General features: G+C 36.3%; 1 protein-coding gene across 4 annotated transcripts in view; it reads right to left on the bottom strand.

Annotated features, from left to right (window-relative positions):
• Positions 1-27,920, bottom strand: part of LOC150079052 (uncharacterized) — a 577,353-nt gene that overhangs the window by 53,831 nt on the left and 495,602 nt on the right. For all 4 annotated transcript variants that reach the window (XM_090382803.1, XM_090382804.1, XM_090382802.1 and 1 more), the window contains one exon: positions 14,543-14,687. In XM_090382803.1, coding sequence (XP_090238929.1) covers positions 14,543-14,687 — 145 coding nt within the window. The remainder of the gene's footprint in view (positions 1-14,542; positions 14,688-27,920) is intronic.

The following is a 27,920-nucleotide window of genomic DNA, read 5'->3' as shown; positions in this document are numbered from 1 at the left end:
GGTTGGCAGGTTGTCAAGGACACTACTGACACTATGCTGCTGCAACAGGATCTGGAAAGGTTGAGCAGATGGGCTGAGAGGTGGCAAATGAAGTTTAACATTGACAAATGTAAAGTACTACATATGGGAAACAGCAACCCCAGAGCAACATATCAACTCTGTGGTACTACACTGACAGTGGTAGAGAATGAAAGGGACCTGGGGGTGGTTGTGCAGGCAGATATGATGTTCTCTGAGCAGTGCAGATGGGCTTCAAGAGTAGCTCATGGTGTATTGTCAATGATATATCGGAATTTTTCTAGCAGGGATAAGGAGGTGATTATTCCCTTGTATAAGGCAATGGTCAGACCACACCTAGAGTACTGTATACAGGCCTTGAGGCCTCATTTCAAGAAGGATGTAGAGCTGCTGGAACGAGTACAGAGAAGGGCAACAAGATTAGTGAATGGAACAAAGGGGTGCTCTTACGTAGAAAGGCTTAAGTTTTGCGAATTACAGTGTCTGGAGACTAGGCACCAGCAAGGTGATCTGATAGAGGAGTATAAAGTCTTGAATGGTTTGAGCATGCTCAATGCTGATGGGATTCTTCCTCTTGCTCAGAATAATCACCTGAGAGTTCATAAATTCAAATTGAGGAAAGACAGATGTAGGATAGATGTGCGGAAATTTGCTTTAGCCAGCGGGTGGTTGGTAGGTGGAACAGACTTCCATCCCTTGTCGTGGAAGTTGATAGCCTAAATAAGTTTAAGGCTGAGCTGGACAGGTATTTCAAATGAACAGAGGGGTGAAGTGGAAGTGGTTATTTTTTATTTATTTATTTTACTTTATTTTTTTTGGCTGATGCTGCATGAGCTTGCTTTCTTGCATCAAATGCCTCTACTAATGCTAATGCTATGCCACTTTCTGCAGCAAAGACGACATCTCTCATTCAACTGATGGACCAAGGTGTGATTGAGAGTATGAAGCGTTGTTATCACAAAATGTTCATTCAAAAACTTGTTTCGGCAGAAAATAAATTAGATGTGGTGATGTTTTAGAAAAGCTACACTATAAAAGATGCAATTCTCAATGTCACTGATGCCTAGAATGATGTTCCAGTTCAAACAAAACAAAGAAGCTGGAATAAGTTGAGGCCAGAAATATATTCAACTAATACAGAAACCATTCCAAAAGAAACTGAAATTTTGAAGTTATGTTCCTGGTTTTAAAAATATTTCGATGGAGGAAGTAAATGATTGGCTGGATATGGAGAAAATGGATGCTGGATACAAAATTTTAGACGATGATGAAATTGTGCAAAGAGTGATGACAATTTCGGATGATTCTGAAACTGAAGAAGAAAAAGCTGCTGATGGAACAACAAACATAATTAGCCACTATGAAGCAGAAACTATATTGTCAAAGTGCATTGAGTGGTTTGAGGTATAAGAAGAAGCAGATGCTATGCAAGTGTTACTTTTGTGTAAAATTCGTCACATTGCCTCCTAAAAGGCTCGAGGGGTAATGAAACAAAAGAAATTGACTTTTTTAGAAAAGAAATTTAATTATGTAATATTGTTTTCTTTAAAATTTTTTTAGGACATTACTAGACCAATGTAAGTCAAAATATTAAAAATAAGTACATACATAGATAACTGTACTATGATTTTTTTTGATGACACGGTAAAAAATAAGTTAGATGACCTGGTCTATTGTATGTATAATGTTTTTAATGTAGATATTCTATTATCCATCTATTTGATTATCCGTCATGGCCTCGGTTCCGTGCCCTGATAGATAATTGAAGTTCTATTGTATATGATAAAGAGAGAAAAAAATAAAATAGGAATATCAAAGTTAACAAGCAAGGACTGGGCATTCACTCATTCAGAGAAATACAGTAGCATAGAATCCTACAATGGAAATGGGAAATTTTGCAGGGATGCCCCCCAGACACACAGACACCTACTAAAATATAAATAAATAAAATAACACAACAGAAAATTTGGGAGAATCACGGAGACCACTTTTTCATCATGGAAGTAACAGCCACACGGAAAAGTCCAAATACTCGCATTTCTGTTGCTAAAATCAGCCTCAAATGGTCATGGATGTCCCAATGCAAGCAATAAAAAGGTTTGATGGAAAACACATTTTAAACATTAGCATTAGTAGAGGCATATGATGCAAGAAAGCAAGCTTATGCAGCATCAGCCAAAAAAAAAAACAAAAAAAAAAAAAACACTTCCACTTCTCACCCCTCTGTTCGTTTGAAATACCTGTCCAGCTGAGCCTTAAATTTATTTAGTCTATCAACTTCCATGACAAGGGATGGAAGTCTGTTCCACCAACCAACAAACATAATTAGCTGGCTAAAGGCAAATTTCCGCACATCTATCCTATATCTCACGTTCCTCGATTTGAATTTATGCCCTCTCAGGTGATTATTCTGAGCAAGAGGAAGAATCCCATCAGCATTGAGCATGCTCAAACCATTCAAGGCTTTATACACCTCTATCAGATCACCTCGCTGGTGCCTAGTCTCCGGACACTGTAATTTGCATAACTTAAGCCTTTCTTCGTAAGAGTACACCTTTGTTCCATTCTAATCTTGTTGCCATTCTCTGTACTCATTCCAGCAGCTCTACATCCTTCTTGAAATTAGGCCTCCAGACCTGTATACAGTACTCAAGGTGTGGCCTGACCATTGCCTTATCCCTGCTAGAAAAATTCCTGTATATCATTGACAAGACACCATGAACTATCTTGCCGCCCGTCTGCACTGCTCAGAGAACTTCATATCTGCCTGAACAATTACCCCCAGGTCCTTTTCATTCTCTACCACTGTCAGTGTAGTACCACAGAGTTGATACATTACTCTGGGGTTGCTGTTTCCCATATGTAGTACTTTACATTTGTCAATGTTAAACTTCATTTTCCACCTCTCAGCCCAACCTTTCCAGATCCTGTTGCAGCAGCATAGCGTCAGTAGTGTCAAGGTATCGTCTGCAAACTTGGACATTAAGCTTGATACACCATCATCAATATCATTTATAAATACAGAAAACAATAATGGACCAACACTGAACCCTGAGGGACTCCACTAATAACATTAGTCCACGATGAGCAGTGTCCATTGATTACCACTCTCTGTCTTCTCCCCTCTCAACCACCCCTTTATCCATAGCAACAATTTGCCTCCACTGCCAAACTGCTCCAATTTGTGCAGCAGTCTTCCATGTGCAACAGTATCAAAAGCCTTTCTAAGATCCAAGTATATAATATCAAAGTTATTCCCTGCATCCAGTTCTTTTTTGACTACATCATAGTATCCAATCAAATTGGTCAGGTAAGACTTCCCCTTAACAAAACCATGCTGTGTCCAAGCTATAACTGAAGTCTTGTCTAGATGATCCTGCAGTGCTTCTTTAACCAGTGCCTACATTAATTTTCCTGGAACAGAAGTTAAACTCACAGGTCTATAATTACTTGTTTCGGCCTTCGAACATGGTTAACCCAATAACCCTGAGGCCCATCAAAGACATTCTTACAATTAAGACAGGATAGGGCTTGCTAGCTGTGATTCTAAAATACTAATGGAAATGATATTCAGACTCATTTGGCTGAATTTTGGTAAAGTTCACTCATTCTATGACAACTAAATCCTCTGCTTTATCCTTCACAATGGAAGGACCATTAATAACCCTGGGTACATCCCCGTGGGTAATATTTCACACCACTATGAGCAGGGATTAAGGTGTGGCATCCACATTACACCAAGGAATGAAGCTACCCCCCTATGTTACTAAACAATACTAGGTAGCAATCAACTCTCATCATCCAGTGCAACATTACCACTCTTCTTAGCAGAGTAAAACCTATGTTTATCTCCAAACAAACTTGATATCTTTTGAGGTTATGATGGGCATTGTGGTGAGATCCAATATTCCTTACATTCAGGGTACAGCTCTAAAATGGTGCTCGAAGGATGGATGCTAGATAGCCCATCACATTGAACTAATCAGTAATTCTCTAGGAGCTATCTGGATAAGCTAGTGTATAACTCACCACCTCTGCTTTGACAGCTAGTGAATGGGAGGAATCTGATAGCATATGTAGGGGAATGGGACATTGTTGAGGCCACATTATGTCAAAAAGCTGGGTATATTATTGATATGTGTAAACCATATCCAAAAATTCATTAATTCATACATATGATTCCCTCTGCTTTTACTTTATCTACTGAATGCATGAATAGCCAAACTTACAAAACAAGCTTATTTGCAAAAAGATCTAAATTTCTCAAAAACTTCCTCTTCATTTCACAAATACACATGGCCCTCAGTTCCAATTTCAATGATGAACATTTCAACCTGCAATCTGTCAAGACCCACTTACTAATGCTCTCAATTATCAGCTGTCTCAACCACTACTCATTTCAGTTGCCCAAACTATTTGCTATATAATTTCTTTCACTTCAAAAGTTGTAACTGTGCATAAGACCTCCTAACTTGGAATTACCTTGTTTTGATTTCCTCTGGTTTCAAATCTCTCTAACCCACTTTGTCATATTTATCTGTTGCCGCTACTCTTCTGCCAGCTCTACTAATACTTGGAATGCTTTGACTTCCATCATCATGAACTTGGTCCGGCTTAGGTCTTTTAAGACCTGTTCCGTTGTAGCTCTTCGAGGTGGTTTTGATCTCGCCATCGTTGTCTTGGCCAACCCACATCTCTCTTGCCTGTAGGTTTGTAGTTAAAGGCTAATTTTGGGATCCGGTCTGGGTTCATTCTTTCTATGTGGCTGGTCCATTTTTTCTGATACCGTTTTATGTCATTTGCAATGTTATCTACTTTTAATTTCTCATGGATATCTATATTTCTTTGGTGGTCTAGTCTTGTAAAGCCTAATAATGGTCTTAAAAATTTCATTTGTGCTGCTTCTAGTTTGTGTGCATCTTTCTTATTTATGACCCAAGTCTCACAGCTGTAGAAGAGGGCTGGTTTTGAAGTGATGTTGTGTAGTTGTAATTTTGTTTCGGTTGTCATTTGTTTTCCGAAGTGGCGTTTAATCGTTCCATTCATTTTATTATATTTTTGTAATTTAGTGTGGATGTCTTTCTCTTCATTTGATATTAAATTTCCCAAATAGGTGAAGTCAGATATTTGTTCTATTATTTTATCATCAATAACAATTTTGACTCTTTGTATGTTCTTTCCACATAATCCCATTGATTTTGTTTTTGAGGTGGAGATTTTCGTCTCTTACTTTTTACCTATTTTATTAAGTTCATTTGCTGCTATCTGTAGTTCATCTTCGGATTTTGCGATTATAACTTGATCATCAGCATATAATATAGTTTGGATTTTATTCCTGTTGTTCCTTTCTTGGAAATTCTACTTTCTCCAGTCTGACTGTACTAACAGTGTTTTCATGTTCACAACTTTGGTTAGTTCAGTTTTCTAGTTATGCAGACCAAACTTATTGAGATGCCAAGGCTTTTGCAATTACTAATGACTTCAGACAGCCTGTTAACAAACAGAATATCAGATAATCCAGACCACACACGTGACACCCTTCATCTTTTGCTCACCAACAATCCTTCAAAATACACAATCATTGTTAGTGATCTTCTAGGCACTTCAACATCACAAGCTGATGATGATTTCTATCTTACAGCCATTCTGAGCTTCGTGTTATTTGATATTAGAGGTACATAAAATGGATTGATCAGTGAGATTTCAATTCTTCTTTTCCTTGGTAGGATTACCATTTTAAATCTTCTGATGTTTGCTCAGATTATGACAGTGAAATTATTCTTCTAGAAATCCTTTATTCTGCATTCCACTCTAGAATCCTGTTTTTTGTCTAAACCTTGGTTTTCCAATAAATATGGTAGGGCTGTTCAAGATAGGAATATCGTATATTGCAAATGACTTGCATCGAAAATCGCTAACTTAATTTTTCTGCATACACTAAAGTTTGCAACAATTATAAAACAGTTATTAATCAGTCCAAACTGAATATTGCACAGGTTAAGAGTATAAAACTCACATCTCGTCCAAATGGTAGTTAAACATTCTGGTCTCCTGCCAAAGCTATTGGCCACAACTTTTTCCCATCTATACTCCCACCTCTGTTAAAACCTGATAGTTCTATTGCATCTTTAGCCAAAGAGACAAAGCTGACTTATCCGCATCCTGATAAATCAGCTCCTACCATACACCACCAGTTACGTCCCGTGGTCCTCTGACAGAAAACTATTAGGAAAAAAACTTGATGTCAAGAAAGTTCCAGGTCATGGCATTTTTCCATTTGCTCTCAAAACCTGTGCTGCTGAACTTTCTCCCATTTTGTGTCAGCTTTCTAAACTTTTTTATTCTGCTGGTGTTTTCCTTCTTCTTGGAAATTTGCTCATATCCAGCCAGGTCTGAAAAAGGATGAAAAATCCATCACTTCCAATTACCACCCAGGTTGCACTTCTACTCTTTCCAAAGAAATGGAGAAATCCATCAACTGCCAACGCCCAAACTATCTTGAAAGCTACCATCCATCCAACTAATGACTGCCAATATGGATTCCATCAGTGCCAATTCACTGGTGATGTAATGGTTTATGTTCTTCATTTTCAGACAATTTCGATAGAAAAATGTGATGAAATTCAAGCAGTTGCTCTTGTTCAGTTCGGTTCTTTTGCTCACTGTTCCTTTGTTTGTATATTTTAATGATCTTATTCCACTCACTAGAAATCCCATCCATAGTTTTGCCAACGACTCTTTTCCTCTTATATATACAAGAGTTTAATATAATGACCTTACTCCATTGACTGAAATTATTACCCATAGTTCTGCAGACAACAGCACACTTCATTCCTCTTTCCAGTTTGAGAAATCTTGCTTCAAACAAATCTGGGATACTGCATTTTTCAAAAGAAGCCATTCAGTCAGGTTAAGTAATTACCAGCCTCTTACAAAGCCTCTCCATTCTCTATCTCATAGATTTCTTTTTCTGATGCATACCTTTTCTATAGATACTTCACGGACACTGTTCTTCTGAATTGGCATCTGGAATTCCCTCACTCTCTTCCAGGCCAGTAAGAACACATACCACAACTAGTCAGCACTGATTTACAGTGCAATTGTGAACTGACTGAGCCAACTTTTCTTCTTCTCATTTACCCCTTCTCCTTCTGTTATTCTGTTCTCCAGAATAACCTTCCTTCACATGTATTCTGTGAAAATTACAACCTACAGAAATTCGAGTCCAATGTCAACAAGTATCTTCTGTCTTCTCAGTCCTCAACTCATGCATATTACTAAGTACTATAAGTTATAATAAATTGTGTTTGAAGTTTTTATTTAAAAAAAAAAATAACAAAATAAGGAAATAAATAGGTAAATGATCAAACAAAATGTGACTGGCAGGAGCAATGCCCCTAGTGACAAAGGCACCACCAGAGAGAGAGAGAGAGAGAGAGAGAGAGAGAGAGAGAGAGAGATCAGTAAATTAAGAAAAACAAAAAGAAATTAAAGGAAGAGGTAGCTATCCTTTAAACCAGTAAGAATATAATAAAATACATTGTAAATACATAAACTTAAGAACTTTCTGAACAAAAGAATGTACACATACACACAACACACCGCATTCTGGCACTTTAGCAGGACCTAGCCCCAAAAGAGCATTATAACCAGAAAAGTGATATAAGAAGAACTGCCATTCTGGGGGCTGTTTTTAATATTTCTTCAATATTTTGGTGGACAATATTGATTTTTCAGGGGTTTTTTTTTTTTTTTTTTTATTGCACTGTTATGGGGCAATAATTAATACCGTAAAATCTTGTTAATACAAACTCAGTTTATACAAAGTACTCGTTTATATGAAGTACATACCATTCCCCTGCGAAAGGATAGGCTTTTCTATGTAAATATATTCGTTTATTACAAAATTCGGTTAATATGTATTACAAAGTTCTTTTTCACCCAGTGAGAAATAAATATTGTCATTTTGTATTTTTAATACAAATCTTGGCAGAGCGATCCGATTACTGCCCCCGGCCACACGACTCCCTACTTCCTGAAGGATGGCACGGACTTGTTAGAAATTAGTTTATAGTAGCTACAACATCAAGTGCACTCTGAGAAACATCTTTCTGAAGGATGAGTTGTTAAATTAACAAAAGAATAAAAAGTTTTTCTAAGTTGTTTACATGCACTCGCCCGCTCTCTACTGGAATAAGGTCAGTTGCAATTGTTACTCCAGTTCAAAGAGTCTTTTGCTATAGTATACAGCAGGGCTGGCCAATGAGTCGATCGCGGCTTTAATTTCTGTCGATCACAACGAATTTTAAAAATACAGTCATCCCTCGATTTGCGCGGTCAGGTATACTACCAAAATTTTATATTGCGCAGCGGGTTTCGCTACCTGCAAGTTATTATTATTTTTTTTTATTTATTTTTTTTTTTTTTACGAAGATTCAAAAATAGGAATGAAGAGCAGATTTTGAAAATTTATTTTTGTTTTTTTTGCATGAATGAAGATTTCATTGAAGGAGAAACACATTTCACCATAATAATGTAAAATCCCACAGAATTCCAGCTGTCGGTATTATTGCAAATGCAATAAGATTGAGTTTATAATTAGACTGCACTAACAGAAAAGCCCAATAAACGGGAAAGTGCAAATTGTTTTTATTGTTTTATGGTCGTGACCTCCAGAAATAGCTTTAGAGAAATATCACAAAGGCATTCAAAACTGATTCTTATAAATATATAACCAAACAGAGCACAGAGCAATAAACAGTGGTGTGTTTGTCCGGTTATTTTGGAAACAAATTTCTCATTCAAGAATCCTCTTCATCATTTATCCTACGTTAGCTGTTCAGACAGAATATTTTTCTGGTTCGCGCAACTTATAAAAGTGTTTTAATCAGTAAGCATTGGTTTTTGCTGATTTAATAACTGGACAGTACTTATATATTAATTTAATAACTTTTGATTTAAAATGAATACTACGAAAAAGAGTAAAACGTATCATTTTCATTGAGAGTGGGAACTAGAATACTTAGAATAATTAGAAGAACTTAAATCCAGATTATTCGCACAACAAAATTTCTTCATGACACCTAATTTACAATCTAAAGCAGTCACTTTAGCTAAAGTGGTCATCTTCTTGCAGAAAAATGCAAATCATTTTCTGATGGTCAATTCATCAAAGACACATTTTTATAAATAACAGATTCTCTTTTTGAAATTTTAAGAACAAAAATGAAATTAGAAGTGCTCTTCAAGGTCTTCAATCAGTGGTATAGCTACCATGTAGGCAGGCAAGGCAATTACCTCTGGGCCCGGGCCCTTTAGGGTCCCGGGTTCTTTGGCTGTCTCCTGTTTTTGCAATTTTCATTAATAATAAGTAGGGGCCCGAACATGTTCTTTGCCTCTGGCCCGAAAAAGGGTAGCTATGCTACTGTCTTCAATTATCTTGAAATACTGTGATTTGACGCATAGAAAAAATGAGTAAAAAGTTGAGTGAACAATTGTGTGCTGATATTCCTAATTGTGTGTCCTTTTCTTTACAACTGGATGAATCTACAGATGTCAGTGATACAGCTCAGTTGCTGGTTTTTATTCGTATGGTTTCGTTAAAAGAAAGAACTAGAGGTCTTGATATCTTTAACTCATTCAAACATTTTATTGAAAAAATTAAATTACCACTATTTAAGCTCATATCAGTAACAACAGATTGAGCTAAAGCAACGATGGGGCATCTTAACGGATTCATCGCTTTGTGCCAAAAGGATGATGAATTCCCAGATTTTGAGTTACTATTGTATCATCCACCAACAAGTGTTAGCCAGCAAAAGATTAAATACTAAAAGTGTTATGGACATAGCTTTCAAAATCATGAATTCCATCAGATGACAATCTCTTCAAAGGAGACTTTTCAAAATGCAACTCGATGAAAAAGAACCAGATTTGATATTACACACAGATGTGAGGTGGCTGAGTCGGAGTAAGTTTCTACAGAGATTTTGAAATTTGCTGAATGAAATTAATTAAAAAAATTGTTAATCAAAGGGGAGATGATTATCAGCAGCTACAAGATACGGAGTGGTTGTGTGATCTGGCTTTTTTGGCAGATTTTACCAGTAAATTAAGTGATCTGAATTTGGAATTACAAGAAAAAAATAAAAATGTGGGCAACATGATTAGTAGCATTTCTGCACATAAATATCAATTTTTGGCAATGGCTAAAGATCTGAAAGAAAAAAAATTCGACCGTTTTGCAAATATGCAAGATCATTTGCAAAAATATCCTGTTTTTGAATTTGATAGTGAGAAATATGTTCCTAAAATTGAGAATGTTGTGGATGATTTTGAAACCAGATTCAGTGATTTTAAAACAATTGAAGACAGTGTTCAATATATTTCTTATCCATTTATTGTCGACTTAGATATGTAACAAATTGCAGATAAAAAAAAAAAAAAAAAAATCGCTGCGATTTTTCACATGGAGAAAATATTACTTGAAAATGAAATTATTACGTTGCGAAACAATGTTTCCAAAAGCCAGATAATCAGAAAAAGAGTTTTGGAAATATGTTTGCTGAGAAAAGTACCCAAATGTAAAAAAATGCAGTGAACTTTTAAATTCCTGTTTTGGTTCCATATATCTATGTAAATCGGCCTTTTTGTATTTGAAACAAACAAAGACGAAGAATTAGTCTACTCTTAGGGACATGCATTCAAAAGATTCTTTACGGTTGGCCTCATCCCATTATATATCCCCGATTTTGAAAGCTTGCCAGATTACATGAAGACACAAACTTTGCATAAATTAAAATTTTAAATACATATGAATTTAAATTCTGAATTGTATTGAATTTTAAAATTTATAAACAACATCTTTCAATATGTGTTGATTAACTTTTTTAACCTTGTGCAATGAAATTTTTGAGATGGTAGATCGCGGCACATTTTGAAGGGAAAAAGTAGATCGCATCACAAATTAAGTTGGCCACCCCTAGTATACAGAAATCTATTTTTTGTGCCATTTTATCTGAGCTGATGTCTTTTTCGGAATATGTTTTTAAATTAATTTAATATTTGTTTATATTAAAGCTTATCTAGCAGTGTTATGGCAACAAACCGTAAGCGGACAGAATTAAGCCCGGAAATTAAACTAAAAATTATACAAGAGGCTGATAGGATGGAAAGAAGCAAAACGGACATTGCAAAGAAATAAAACATCCCTTTACCTACTTTATCTACAATACTGAAAAACCGAAAAAGACTTGAAAAGTGTCTGACACTGGAGCAGCGATGAAAAACAGGAAACAAATTCGTGGTGTAAAACACGAGGAGCTTGAAACAAAACTTTTCAAGCGGTACCAACAAATGCATGCATCTAATTTGCCAATATCAGGTCCGATTTTGCAAGAAAAGGCAAATTATCTAGCTCAGCAACATGGGATTAGCAACTTTAAATGCAGCAGTGGCTGGCTCCAAAGATTTGAAGACAGGAATAACTTGGTTTCGCAAAATGTTTGCGGTGAGTCTGGATTAGTCGACAAAGAAAAGGCTACAGACTGGTTGTGTTCTGTACAGTCCCATTCTTGAAAAATATGAGGGAAAGGATATTTTTAATCTTGATGAGACAAGTTTATTTTATAATTCGCTGCCAAACAAAACATTTGCTGTTCGAAGAGAGTCTTGTCATGGTGGAAAATTAAGTAAACAAAGACACACTGTTCTGTTATGCTGCAATTCAGATGGCAGTACAAAACTACGCCCACTTGTGATTGGTAAGTTTTCCAAGCCAAGATGTTTTAAAGCAGTTAACCAACTTCCTTGTGATTATGAGGCCAATAGAAGTGATTGACTGAAAAATTTTGGCTTACGGTCAAAATTTTTCAGTCTTGGTTATCAAAATTGGACAGAAGAATGACCAGAAAAAAGGAACATTTTGATGATTCTAGACAGTTGTACAGCACATTCTGCCGAGACACTTAAGTTGATACGGCTGTTGTTTTTACCCCAATACCACAAGTTTAATGCAACCACTGAGTCAAGGCATTATAAGGTACTTATAATGTACCACCTGATAAGGTACTTAATCCGCAACACAGAAGGAGAGAACAATTTGCAGCCAAATTAGAATGTCTTAGAAGCTATCCGTAATCTTGTTATTGCTTGGGAAAGTATTACATCAAGTGTAATAATCAACTGCTTCAGAAAGAGTGGCTTTGGAGAGAACATCAAAAAACATGGTCCAGCAGACGAATGTGATAGCAACAGTTGTTGTTGTTTGGTTTTTAGGAGCATTAGCAACTAAGGCCATATTGCTCTGGGATATGCGGTGGTCATTCCCTGACCTTTCGGCATCCTCCGTATTTGGTGGTGACGGGCTCGAACCCCGGTCTAATCAAGAAGCGTGTGCTACGCACTGCTGCTCCTTCCCACCTGGCTACGGAAGCGCCGATAGCAACAGTGAGGAATGGAGGAATCTGAAGGAGCATATGGATTTTGTTGGCGAATTTGAAGAGTTTGTGAAGATGGATGAAGAAGTTGCTACCACTGCAATGCCAACACCAGAAGAGCTGCTGGGTACCAAACAAAACGATGTTTTCGTTACCAGCGACAGCAAAAGTTAAGAAGCACAGGCACTGCCATCTAAAAAAGATGCCCAAAATGCATTGAACATAATAAAGAATGTGTTGGCCTGCAGTAACATGGATAAAGAACAACTACAGTAAACCCTCAATTTAACAGACCCCGATATAACGAATTTCGGATTTAACGGACCAGACAAATAATAATACAGTAATGTACATATTAATCTCGACCATATTATTTTTTTTTTTAGGTTTTCCAAAACTTCAGTGTTATTATTAATTAAAAATTAATAATAATTACCTATTTCCATTATTGTTTTGATAATTACCTACTTTTATTTTTATAATCAAATTCAGAAATTGTAGTCAGGAAATTGTTTTTTATTCTTTCTGAAAACTTGTTCAAATAGCTGTTTTCCCAGATTACAGATATGAGCAGGCAGTGAATTGCGAGCTGAACGCGATTTGAGACACTAAATTGCAGGTCTACCGACTCACTTTGTTTTGATCTCAGTCTGCCTCAAGCTATCGTGCGGTCAGGTTGTGCACAGAGCATTTCTGTTATTTCTGAATTGTGACTTTATTTATTAAATAATTTTGCAATCCTTACAATTTAAAATGGCATCAAGTGATAGAGGAGTTAAAAGTAAGCACGTGAACTTAAATGTGGCACAGAAATTAGAAGATAAATGAGAAATTGAAACAAGGCGTCTCAGTAGCACGTGTTTGTGAAATTTACAGCATAAAAAAACAAACTGTTTCTGATATCCATAAATCAAAGGCCAAATCGCAACATTTTATATTTACAACAGAATATTACGTATTCTTTATTATAATTTAATATTGAACAGTACTGTATATTGTATTAAAGCTTTTTTTTTTTTTAACATTAAGAACAATAAAAAATGTCTCCGCAGGTTACATTCGATTTAACGGACTTTCGGAATTAACAGACATCCCTTCTCCCCTATTAGTCCGTTAAATTGAGAGTTTGTGCTGTAGTTAAAAATGATTATAGGACAAAACTGTGCAAACAACATTGGATTCTTTCTTTAAATTAGATTAATTTATTAAAAAGTTAATGGTTTGTATGTCTCCTTTTATATTAAGATTGTAATTCTTTTTACTATGATACTAAAATATTGTATATACCAAAATATATACTGTACTTTATTTTCATTAATATTGCTTTTCTCTTAGTTTATCATAGAAATAAAATAAAATCTTTAAAAAATGTTATTCCTATTACTGTATTGTTAGACAAGGCTTTTGTTTTTATTTTATTAATTTATTTTTGATATTATTATTATTAGTATACAGTATGTACAAAAAAAAAAAAAAAACGGTAAAATTTTGATACTTTTAGGGGACCTCATTACTACAAACCTCGTTATTACAAAACATGAAAATTTAGGTCCCTTGAATTTTGTATTAATGAGATTCCACTATATACAAGTTAGAAACCTGCAAACAAGCATTTTAAATGCTTGTTTGCAGGTTTTTTTATGAAGCAGGTAAAAATACATGCTTCATATGGGACTACAAAAAAAAGAGTGTTAAAAGTGGAAGAGCACTATAAGCAGATTTTATGATGAGTCTACCATCTGTGCACATAAAGAGAAGTTAGAATATATTGTGAATATATAGTCTTAAAACATCAGCTGAACAAAAGATATACTAATCTATATGGCTTTTATCACTATGTTTGGCACTTGGGGTTCCTGAGTTGTTATTATGAAATATGTCATAAATAATGAATATACACTGTGGGTGAGTATTGCACGACTAATACATTTTCAATTTTGTAGTGCAGTGTGCTGTAATTAGAAGGTTCATATCATGGAATATTTTCTAAAACATACTCTTCTTGGCCCCTCGATTTGCATCATAAGATTTTACATTAAACAGAAAAAAATTCAATTTTTAATCAACTGACAAAAAATAAAAAGTACCTTGTTGGTATTGATCTATGTGCTCTTTCACACTGAACTGCATCAAAAAATGCAGCATTCCAAAACCTTAAGGACTGCCAGATTAGCTGATCCTTTAAGTAAGTATACAGGTAAATTCTAGAAGGAGGTTGATTTTCTTTATTTACTGAAATTTACATAAAGGTCTTGTAATAAAATACAATAAATAATGCACTTTCACACAAATAATATCCAGCATAATTAACCTAACTGAAATTTTATTTAAATTAGGTTAACTATGCTAGATGGGCAGAGAATGAGACAGAGATATATGTTAAAAGGAAAATTATAAGTAAGTTTTAGCACACTAGAATAAGTAATGTAAGCCCAGCCTGTAAACATGATTTTTAAATGGGGATAGCTCTCCTTAACTCTTTACAGGCCAGCATTATTTTGACTGTCTTCCCCATGCAGACAGCTCTAAAATTTAAAAAAAAATTAGAACTCGAAATGTGCGTGATATTCAAAAATTAATTATTTTTGAATTTGCATGAGTTAATATATAATACTGCATGTTAAAACATTTTAAAAACTCAATATACACTTTAAATGCAAATTATTTGTATGATATTTGTGCATTTGGTATTTCATGAAACTTTTAAAATCCTAGTTTTGAAACTTTCAAAATCCCACAGTTCTGGTTTTCTGGAGCATCATAAGATGCTCCAGAAAATAGTAATGATAGTAAACTGTTTATTTTCTTCCGCTTATACTAACTGGACTGTCTTTCTTCTTATTTGGATTCTCATCTTTTATCATTAAATGAGAACACATTCAATCTCTCTTCTGCATCTGAATTCAATAGCCTCTTTCTGAAAGAAAGTTCTTATTTCAGCCATCTGCAACTAGTTGAACAAGCCAAATTCTTTTGAAACCACTTGTGACAAAAGTTCTTTTGAAATGAAGTCGCTCATCTGGATGAGGATGAGACTTCTATAAGCCATAAAAACAACTTCCCCCACCATTTCATTGATTTTTGACTAAATTAATAGCTAGCATAGTAAAGGTCAGCTCAGGCTACATCACCATACTTCTGTATTCAAAAACAGTGACCAGTTTTCCCCTCTCTTTAGGTTTTTTTTTTTTTTTTTTCCTGTTGTTACATCAGTTTCAGTATTATAGAAAGCAGAAAGAATAAGTATGGTTCCTTCGTCTTCCTAAGGTTTATCCATTTTTCAAAAACTAATAATCCTGTGCTTTTCAATTTTCTTTGTGGTCTTCATCTTTAATGGTAATCCCTTCATGTTCCACACAACAGTGCCACTTAGGTTAATACATTATTATTTCAATGAAGTGCTTTTGACATATGTAGACTAGTGCAAGAGTGGTAAGTGAATAAACGAAATCCACTACTCTCAATATGGCAAAGCCATTTTTGAATGAGGTGAAGTATGATCCTTGAGGAAAAAGTCAAGCCTGGTCTTATCATGCTGTCTGTAGTAAGCTTACCAAAATATGGCACACTAGCTGATAGGTAACCTCCTTCTGAGTCAGCTAAAACAAATACACAAAGGCTCACTTTGTGCATTTATTTCAAAACACTCAAATTCTTACTTTGTTCACATTTGGGGATTATAACATGAATGAAATTCTGCCTTTGAAACCAACAGTTGTTTTAACTAATGCAATATTTCTTCCTAGCACAAAATTTTACAAATTTTTGAAAATTTTCATTCAGATAACCAAAAATATTCTTTACTCTAGACTTTGGATTCCTTTTGTTTTCTATTTCATTGGTGCACATGAGAGATACAATAATACAAAATTCTGCTGAAATCTCTTCTTGCTAAACACAATCTTAAAGAATAGAATTCAGTCTGCCCATTCTTCAAACAAGTTTTAAGTTTTTTTTTTTTTTTTTTTATATTTAGTCCCATGTTAACATCAAAAAACATTTTCAGTTCATTCAAATTCTGAGTACAGAAAGTTCTAATAATTTTTCAATTTCTTCTCATCAGAGCCTTTTTGATAATAATTTTCAGAAAGGCTCTGACAAAGCTTTAGCCCATAATTTTTATTAAGAATTAAACAGCAACATTCAGTGAAAAACAAATGTGAAATGACTGTTAAGGATAGAGCAAGTCTTATAATTCTTATGGTAGAAATTGCAGGTTCTCAGTTTACTCTTCTGGGACATTTAAAATTACATACAACGGTGTGGCTACTAAATAATGAGACTGTTGCAATAAAATAAATATAATGAAATATTTTGTACCTTAAAAGTTATCCCCTGTCAAAATAATTGTCTTAGGCTTGCATACAGTGTTTCATATGTTTCTTCCAAGCACAGACACATTTCTGGAAGTCACTTTCTGTAAGCTGTTTTAACACTTCGGTCATGTTTTTCTGAATGTCTTTAATAGGACAGAAAAAAAGGTTCCTTTAAGTAAACTTTTCAGTTTAGGGAAGAGAAAAAAGTCACGCAGGGCTAGGTCTGGTAAGTAGGGTACAACGTTGACACAAAATGATTTGTTTTTGGCCAGAAACTGGTGAACAGAGAGCACATTGTGTGTTAAGCATCATCTTAATGGAACATCCAACCATTCTTCCACAATTCAGACCTCTACCTTCAAATTTTTTCACACAACTTTGTTGGAACATCAGTATATGTTTGATCGACAGTCTAATTTTTGGTAGGACGTATACAGCCATAATAATTCCTTTACTATTGAAGAAAGGAAACATACCTGGGTACATATTAGCGAACATATCTGGGTATGAAGTTATCCATGTGTTGGATAATTTTGCAGCTCTGGAAAATGCTAAGTTTTTATTTATATTTAGCCATTTTATTGACTTAATTGTTATATTAAATTATTTCCTACAAGTAGCTTTATAGTCCTAGTCAAGCTTTTTGGTTTATTTTGAATTTAGATAGCAATTTTCAAAGTTAATACTTAGTGTCCTTAGATTTTACCATTCGTAATATGCCGCCATTGTTATACAATACAGAATAGCATAACATATATATCCCGAACTTGATACCATAAGGTTTACGTAAAACTAGACAGAGATATACATAAGACTGTATTAGAAATCTGTTAGCTTAGTACAGTATTATCAATTAATCAGTAAAATTTATTAACCTTATTAAATTTCATTGTTAATTAACTTGTACTTAAATGGAATCATGACCCAGGCTAGAGAAGCAAAGTAGCGTTCACAGATTAGCAGAAGTGCTGTGGCTTCGGGGAAAACCAAATGGGGCAATTCTCCAATCCATTAAAGTCTAAAAAACAAGTGCAAAATGTGAAATGTTTGCAGACCTTTCTAGAACAGGACATGATCTAGCCAAGGAGAATGTCTATGTGTGCTAGGTGCACAGACTGTGAAGAAATTAAGAGCCAACACAGCATTCTGCTGGGCATCTATGAGAGTGAGGAGTAGAGTAGATGTAGCAGCAATATACAAGACAGAATGCACTAGTTCCACAAGAGATAGTTATCATCGGTGACTCTATTGTCAGGGAGACAGGAAATATATCGTGCAAAAAAGGATAGGTGAAACAAGGGTATGTCTGCCAGGGACAAAAGTTTATGATGCTGTAGAGCAGATATCTTTTAAGGGCACAAAATATGATATTGTTGTACATGATGGCACTAATGACCTTAAGGGTAAGAGATCTGCAGATTTACTTAACAAGTACAGGTCAATATTGAAAAAAAGTCGAGTTAGAGTTAAATTTGAAAGTGTCTGCAATTCTGCCCAGACACAATAAGAGGGAGTATATGATGAGTCTTGTCAATCAATTTGGCCCTGGAGAGATTATGCAAGACTCATGGGGTAGAATTTGTTTTCAGTGTGGTCTGTGCTTGCTAACAGGAGAGACTGCTTCTACAAAGGATGAGATACACTTAAATAGAAAGGGTGCAAGAATATATTTGATGATGCTATCGAGGCAGTGTTAGGTGGGTCAGAAAACTGCTAGCTTGAGAGGAATTCACAGACTAAAAGATTAACAGTAGCCATAGACAATTGCAAAAAGTTATTCTTGCACTGCTTCTATTGTAATGAGCAGCAGCCTAGAGAGCAGGTTGCTGGGGATTTCAAGAGCTGCAATTTGATGAATTTGAAGTGCTGATCAAGATATCAAAGGCAGATATTGTTGGGATATCAGAGACATGGTGTCACACAGATATAAGAAGTGCAGAATTGGAATTTGGGGAATACAATGTGTACAGAAAGGATAGCAAGGTAGGAGGAAGGGAGGAGGGGTTATGCTGTTAGTTAAGAAACACATAATATGTAAGGAAGTGCATCCAGTTGATATGGGTGGACAGTGCAATGCCAAGTCCTTTTGGTGTAACAAACACTGGGAAAGGGAAAATGAGAGTAGGAGTGTGTTATAGGATTAATGAATCTGATGAGTACAACGAACAACTGTGTAGAGAGATAGAGTCAGCCAGTAAATAAGAATGTCATGTAATGGGGGATTTTAACTTTCCAGATATTGGCTAGAACTTGTAGTTGGTCACTCACACACTAGCAAGACTTTTGTGGATTTATTGGAGGATTGTTTTCTACAGAAACATGTTTGAGGGCCACCAGAGGGAGTAATACTTTTGATCTGATTATCAGCAGTGATTATTCATGCATTAAGAATTTGCAAATAAAGGAAGCACTGGGTGACAGTGATCACAGTGTACTCATGTGGGATTTACTTAATGATGTAACTACCATCAAGGGTAAAGGGAAGGGTTTTTGTTTTCATAAAGGCAACTACAGTGGTCTCAGTCAGATTTTAATTCTATAGAGTGGGATCAACTGATGATGTTAAAAACAGTAAATTCTAAATGGGAAACATTCAAGGAATTAATCTTGGAAGCTACTAGATTTTTCATATCAACTAAGAAATACTGTTCAAGATTTAGGCTTAAATGGATGTCATATGAACTATAATGAGGCTTGTGGCAGAGAAGAAAAATGCAGGGGATGCATATAAATTAGCAGGTGACACAGAAGCCTATGGCAGATATAAGCGAGTCTGTAATCAAGTCACAAAAGAGGTTAGGCAAGTGAAGGCTGATTACGAGAAATCCTTGGCAAAGGATGCAAAGAAAAACCACAAAGACTTCTTTACTTATGTAAACTTTAGAAGGAAGGGGATGAAAGATTGGTCCACTTGATGTTAGCGGTTCTTCTGCTGGTGATCCTGTTCAAATAGCTGACAAATTGAATGAGTATTTTGCATCTACAATTCACACATGAAGAATTCTGTAAAGAAGAGGGCAACAGAAGTTGACTAAACTCTAATAGGGAGCTAGACATAAGCATAGGGAAATCAAAATTGAGAGTAGGAGTGTGCTATAGGCCTAATGACTCTGATGAGTATAATAAGATATTGTACAGGGAAATAGAGTGGGCCAGTAAATCAGAGAGTCTTATAATGGGGGATTTTAATTTCCCAGATATTGACTGGAATTTGTGGATTAGTCACTCACACACTAGCAAGGCTTTTGTGGATTTATTGGATGATTGTTTTCTACATCAGCATGTTCGTGAGGCAACAAGAGGAGCAATATTCTTGATCTGATTATCAGTAGTGATTCTTCATGCGTTAAGAATCTGCAGATAAATGAACCACTAGGTGTCAGTGATCACAGTGTGTTGAAGTGGGATTTACTCAAGGAGGTAACTACCATCAGAGGTAAAGGGAAGGGTTTTTGTTTTCGTATTCGTAAAGGCGACTATGATGGTCTGAGACAGTATTTAAATTCTATACAGTGGGACCAACTGATGATGTTACCAACAGCAAATTCAAAATGGGAAGCATTCAAGGAACTAATCTTGGAGGCTACCAGGCTTTACATACCAACTAAGAAATATTGTTCAAGGTTTAGGCCTAAATGGTTGTCAGATGAACTAATGAGACATGTGGCAGAGAAGAAAAATGCATGGGATACATACAAATTAATGGGTGACATGGAAGCCTATGATAGATATAAGTTGGTCTGTAACCAAGTCACAAAGGAGATTAGGCAGGTAAAGGCAGACTACGAAAAATCCTTGGCAAAGGATGCAAAGAAAAACAGAAAAGAGTTCTTACCTATTTAAACTCAAGAAGGAAAGGGATGAATCAGATTGGTCCACTGGATATTAATGGTTCAACAGTTGAGGATCCTTTTCAGGTGGCTAACAATCTAAACAAGTATTTTGCATCTACATTCACGCATGAGGAGTTATTCAGGAAGAATGATTCAGGAAGTTATTCAGGAAGAATGTAGGTAAAGTAAACATTGGCAGTGAGCTGGATGATTTTGTAATAACTGAGAGGAAAGTGGAGGAGAGATTGTTGAGGATAAACATAAAAAAGGCACCTGGGGGTGGATGGGATCTATCCAGTTATATTAAAGGAGGCAGCAAAGGAAGTAAGCAAACCCCTAGCCATAATTATGAGAGCTTCTTTGGACTCAGGGGAGGTACCCATAGACTGGAGATGTGCAAATGTAACCCCAATTCACAAAGGAGGATCAAAGGCTGACACAAGTAATTATAGACCTGTTAGTTTAACTTCTGTTCCAGGTAAATTAATGGAGGCACTGGTTAAAGAAGCACTGCAGGATCATCTAGACAAGAATTCAGTTATAGCTCAGACGCAGCATGGTTTTGTTAAGGGCAGGTCTTGCCTGACCAATTTGATTGGATACTATGATGTAGTCACAAAAGAACTGGATGCAGGGAATAACTTTGATATTATATATTTGGATCTTAGAAAGGCTTTTGATACTGTTGCACATGGAAGACTGCTGCACAAATTGGAGCAGTGTGGCATTGGAGGCAAATTGCTGCTATGGATAAGGGGATGGTTGAGTGGCAGAAGACAGAGAGTGGTAATCAATGGACACTGCTCAACGTGGACTAATGTTAATAGTGGAGTTCCTCAGGGTTCAGTGTTGGGTCCGTTATTGTTTTTGGTGTTTATGAATGATATTGATGATGGGATATCAAGTTTAATGTCCAAGTTTGCAGATGATACAAAGGTTGGCAGGGTTGTTAAGGACACCACTGACGCTATGCTGCTGCAACAGGATCTGGAAAGGTTGAACAGATGGGCTGAGAGGTGGCAAATGAAGTTTAACATTGACAAATGTAAAGTACTACATATGGGAAACAGTAACCCCAGAGCAACGTATCAACTCTGCGGTACTACACTGACAGTGGTGGAGAATGAAAAGGACCTGGGGGTAAGTGTGCAGACAGATATGAAGTTTTCTGAGTAGTGCAGACGAGCTGCAAGAGTAGCTCATGGTGTCTTGTCAATGATATACAGGAATTTTTCTAGCAGGGATAAGGAGGTGATTATTCCCTTGTATAAGGCAATGGTTAGGCCACATCTTGAGTACTGTATACAGGTCTGGAGGCCTCATTTCAAAAAGGATGTAGGGCTACTGGAACGGGTACAGAGAAGGGCAACAAGATTAGTGAATGGAACAAAGGGTTGCTCTTACGAAGAAAGGCTTAAGTTTTGCAAATTACAGAGTCTGGAGACTAGGCACCGGCGAGCTGATCTGATAGAGGTGTATAAGGCTTTGAATGGTTTGAGCATGCTCAATGCCAATGGGATTCTTCATCTTGCTCAGAATAATCAGCTCAGAGGGCATAAATTCAAATTGAGGAAGGACGGATGTCGGATAGATGTGCGGAAATTTGCCTTTGGCCAGTGGGTGGTTGGTTTGTGGAATAGACTTCCATCACTTGTTGTTGAAGTTGATAGCCTAAACAAATTTAAGGCTCAACTGGACAGGTATTTCGAGCGAACGGAGGGGTGAAATGGGAGTGGTGTGTTTTTTTTTTTTTTTTTTTTGGCTGATGCTGAATAAGCTTGCTTTCTTGCATCATATGCCTCTATTAATGCTAAATGAATTTTAATAACAAAGAGCAAAGTGGAGGAGAAATTGTTGAAGTTAAACCTAAAAAGATACCTGGGGCAGATGGAATCTATCCTGTTATATTGAAGGAGGCAGTGAAGGAAGTAAGCAAACACTTAGCCATAATTTTGAGAGCATCCTTAGATTCGGGGGAGGTCTCCATGGACTGGAGATGTGCAAATGTATCCCTAATTCACAAAGGGGATTCAAAGGGTGACACAAATAATTAAAGACCTGTTAGTTTAACAGGTTTTGAGGAAAATAATGGATTCACTAGGATCACCTAGACAAGAATGCAGTAATAGTTCAGACACAGCATGTGTTTCTTCTTGTCTGACCAATTTGGTTGGATACCATGATGTGGTCACAAACGAACTGGATGCAAAAAATAATTCTGATATCATGTACTTGGATTTCAGGAAAGCTTTCGATACTGTTGCACATGGAAGACTACTGTACAAACTGGAGTGGTATGTCATTAAGGGCAAGTTGCTGCAATGGATAAAGGAATGGTTGAGTGGGAAATGGCAGAGAGTGATAATAAATGGACACTGCGGCTACACGGACTAATGTTATTAGTGGAGTCCCCCAGGGCTCAGTGCTGGGCTCATTGTTGTTTTGTGTATTTATCAATGATATTGATGAAGGTATATCAGCCTTAATGTTCAAGTTTGCAGATCATACAATGGTTGGCAGGGTTGTTAATAACAGTAAAGATGGTATGCTACTGCAAGAAGATCTAGAAAAGTTAGGCAGATGGCAACTGAAGTTCAACGTTAACAAATGTAAAGTACTGCATTTACATGCATAGCAGTAAATAAAGAGAAACTTATCAATTGTGTGGTAATACACTGAGGGAGGTGGATAATGAAAGACCTGTGGATAACTGTACAGTCAGATACGAAGTTCTCTGAGCAGGTCATGGAGTTTTGTCAATGATATATATAAAGGAATTTTGCTAGCAGAAACTGAGGTGAGTATCCCTTTGCATAAGGCAATGGTACTACACCTTGGGTACTGAACACAGGTCTGGAGGCCTCATTTCAGGAAGGATGTAGAGTTGCTAAAACAATTACAGAGAAGGGCAACCAGACTGGTGAGAGGAACAAAGGGGGTGCTCTTACCAAGAGAGGCTTAAGTTCTGCAAGTTGCAGCATCTGGAGACTAGACACCTACAGGGTATCTGATTAAGGTGTAAAAGGCCTTGAATGGTTTGAGCAGGCTCAATGATGGTATATGTCTGCTTGCTCAGATTAAGAACCTAAGGGGGCATAGATTCAAATTGAGGAAAAACAGCTGTAGAAGAATAGATGTGCAAAAGTTTACCTTTAGCCAGAGGGTAGTTGATTGGTGGAACAGACTTCCATCTGTTGTTGTGGAAGTTGATAGCTTAAATAAATATAAGGCTGAAATAGACAAGCATTTGGAATGACCGGATGGGTGAAATGGGAATGGTGTTTTTTTTCTGCTGATGCTGTATAAGCTTGTTTTCTTGCATCATATGCCTCAACTAATGCTAATAAGCAAGAAGCATGGTTTCATTTTTGATTTTGGCATTCTAGGTTTTCGGTCTAGTCGACTGTTTTGTCTTCCACTGCACTGACTACCTTTTAGTTTCTGGTCTCACTGGAACAGCCAACTTTCGTCACAAGTAATTATAGTACACAGAAAGTCTATCTTCTACAATTTTATTTTCAAAACATCTTCAAACTTGTTCTCATTCTTTGTATCTTCATTCAAAATTGTTGGTACCATCTAGGCACATATGTTCTAATGCCTAAATTTTCATTGCTCGATTCTTTGTCCATATCGAATTGTAATGCAACCATTCTAATGCTTAAATGATGATCACTTCTAGTCAATGTCCTTACCCAGTCCACATTTTCATCAGTTTTCACGAATACCGAACAGCCTGGTCATTCATCACCTTCCACATTCTCTCTCTTCCTTCTAAAAATCTTTTATGCCATTCAAACATGCAAGCCCTTGACATAGTATCTTCCCCTTAAAAACTCAATGTGACAACTTTAACTTTCAGTTGGTGTTTTCTTTAGTTTTGTTAAAAATTTGAGGTTGACTTCATTGCTCAATTCTTTTGCCTGTCATTTTTCCAGCAAACTGCACAAACACAAGGTAACGAAAACCTGTCTATTGCAAAGTGAATGAGTATGTCAGAATGCGACTTCTCAAAAAACTAGGGATCGGTTCAAGGTCAACCACTGTGCCTTTGTTTCAGAGGTGGTGCTTGATGTATAGTGGCTGTGCATGCAGTTTCATTTTTTAATAGCCACAGCTTGTATGAATTTAAATTTAGAATTACATTTATCAATTAGTTTAATAATTAATAAAAGTAGTAACACCTTCTAACTATATGAAAAAGATGGCTTAAGACAAACTTCAGAAATTATAGCTTACATGGTTTAAAAGTATTAAGGCTTAAAAGTGTTCCTCTCTCTCTCTCTCCCCTCCCTACTTTTATAACTATACACTCTTAAGTAGTTTTGATATTCACAAGTTACTGTTTTTAGATAGTATTAAATAAAACATGCTGGAAAATGTGTTTATTTGTGTTACTATTTTTGCCTTCTGTGTAATCGTACTAGAAGCATAAGTGTAATGTAACCAAATACATTTCTCACCAGATGGTTACAACTACTGCTAGAAAAATTAGATACACTTTATTTTATGTTTAATTATTATATAAAGTGGCTTGTCTTGATTTTTATCATTATTTATTTCACAAAAACATTAACATGTGCATGAGGGCCGGCAGGATATTTTGCAAGGTGGTGCAAAAAAAAAAACTACAATAGAACATTGATTATCCTGCCTTCACCCAAAAAATTACAGTATCTACTTTTAGTGCACCGGTTGTTACGCTGAAATATTACTTCTGCTGCTTAATGCATTTGTTTCTGATTATTTATTAGAAGATATATGAAGTACAGCATAGAAATAGTCTTAATTTGTCATTACAAGAGTTAAAAATCAAATGTTGGCTTTAGTAACTGTGTGGAACTTGGACAGTCTCCCGTGACCTTGATGAGTCATTGTCTGTTGTACTGTTGTCCGTTTTGAGTGCGGGAATATGGTGGGGGGTTAGCTTTCACTCAGTCTGCTGGGAGGCACTGCAGTACAGGGTGAAACCGGTGTACCTCTTGCTAAGATTTTTAACGTTGGTAAAGCAACCATATCTGACATAAAGAGCAGAAAATGAAATTTTGAAGTCTGCTTCAAAGTCAGACAATGAAGACGGCTCTAAAGAAAAAAGGAAAATTATGAAAAAAGCTAGTGATGAGAAATTAGAAGACACTGTTTATTTCTGGTTCTACAAAAGAGAAGTCAAGGTGAACCTATTTCTGGACTTTTGTTAAGCAAAAATGCATTACAATTGAATCAAAAGTTTAAAAGCCCATCCGAATTTGTAGCCAGTACAGGATGGCTCAAAATTTTCAAATCTCGCCTAAGGGAGCTTGAAATTCAAGGAGAAGCTTTATCAGGTGATGTCCCGGAAGCAAAAGCTTTCAAAGAGTCTTTTCTGAAAATGGCAGAAGGAGAAGGTTTTTCCAAGGATGAAGTTTGCAATGCAGATGAAACTGGTCTTAACTGTAAGTCACTTCCTTGTAAATCACTTGCATCACAAAGCGAAATGGCTGCTTCTGGTTTCAAAGCTAACAAACAGCATGTTACAGTTAGTGTGTGCAAATATGATGAGAGCCTTGTCAATCAATTCAGCCCTGGAAAGATTGTGCAAGGCTCAAGGGGTAGAATTTTTTTCAGCCTAGTCTGTACTTATTAACAGGAGTGACTGCTTCTACAGGGATGGGATACACTTAAATAGAAAGGGTGCAAGAATATTTGCTGATACTATCGAGGCAGTGTTAAGTGGGTCGGAAAACTGATAGCTTGGAGGGATACAAGGGCTAATAGATTAACAGTAGCCACTGGCAGAGGTGAAAGTTATTCTTGCATTGTTTCTATTGGAATGAGCAGCAGCCTGGAAAACAAGATGCAGGGTATTTCAGAGACTGCTGGGAGTCATTGCAGTACAAGTGAACACATGGGCTGTGTTAGGGTAGCTAAGAATAGGAACAGGTGCATGTATACTTGCATGTACACCAATGCTAGGAGTTTGGTAAATAAATTTGATGAATTTGAGGTGTTGGTCAAAACATCAAAGGCAGATATTGTTGGGATATCAGAGACGTGGTGTCACACAGATATAAGGAATGCAGAAATGGAATTTGGGGAGTACAATGTGTACAGGAAGGATAGACAGGATAGGAAGGGAGCAGAGGTTATGCTATTAGTTAAGAAACACATAAAATCCAAGGAAGTGCAGCCAGTCTACATTACTGGACAGTGCAGTGTCGAGTCAGTTCGGTGTGACAGAAGCACTGGGAGATCAAAATTGAGAGTAGGAGTGTGTTATAGGCCTAATGACTCTGATGAGTACAATAAAAACTGTACAGGGAAATAGAGTGGGCCAGTAAATCAGAGAGTCTTATAATGTGGGATTTTAATTTCCCAGATATTGACTGGAATTTGTGGCTTGGTCACTCACAAACTAGCAAGGCTTTTGTGGATTTATTGGATGATTGTTTTCTACATCAGCATGTTGGGGAGGCAACTAGAGGGAGTAATACTCTTGATCTGATTACCAGTAATGATTCTTCATGCATTAAGAATCTGCAGATCAAGGAACCACTAGGTGGCAGCGATCACAGTGTGCTGAAGTGGGATAAATACACTTTACACTTATACTTGGCCAGACAGAATGAAGTAACATAAACAATGTCATGTTGCCTCACAGGTCTAGTCAGTTCGAGGACCAAAAAAAAAAAAAAAAAAAAAAAAAACAGCACATACAAAATTAAATAACACTATTAAAAAAGTACATACTAATCAACAACCAGTGAGCCACAATGATTAAATATTTTCCTGCTAGGACTGTCAGGTGGTACAATACTACCATTACTTTAAGAATATTATAAACAGTAAGGAGACTAAAGGGAGTAAGACCTCCATGTTGGCATATATGATTTGAAGTATCAATGAAAGCCAAATGAATCCAGTTCAGAAGTATAAAGTCATGCAAAAAACCATTGAAAGTCAGGTAAAAATGTTGTGTGCAATTTTGTAGAGAGCATTTTTCTTTCAATATAAGATCTTTCCAAGCTTCGGGAGGAAAGAGAGTTTCTCAGCATGGCCAGCCATAATTGGTAAAGCAAATTTGTTTAATAGAGATGGTATTCATTTGAACAAAGGAAGTGCTTTGCTGAAGCCACAGAATAGGCATGGTCAAATTGGTTTGGGAAATTGCTAATTGGGGGGAAGAATGGGGGGGGGGAATCCATTGAAAAATTTAGAGCCATGCATCACAGTTCCATTCACACCCTCCCTGAGATCATTGGTGAAAAACTCAATATAACACATGCACAACCAACAAAATCTAAACTTACAAATGCAATTAAAATAAGGCGCCTCCGTAG

Source organism: Mastigoproctus giganteus, chromosome 10 (genome assembly GCF_048544385.1).
Source record: "Mastigoproctus giganteus isolate SK-2022 chromosome 10, ASM4854438v1, whole genome shotgun sequence".
In the NCBI taxonomy this organism is placed as follows: domain Eukaryota; kingdom Metazoa; phylum Arthropoda; class Arachnida; order Uropygi; family Thelyphonidae; genus Mastigoproctus; species Mastigoproctus giganteus.
Note: the sequence above shows the minus strand (reverse complement) of the source record. Positions and strands in the feature narration are given on the sequence as shown.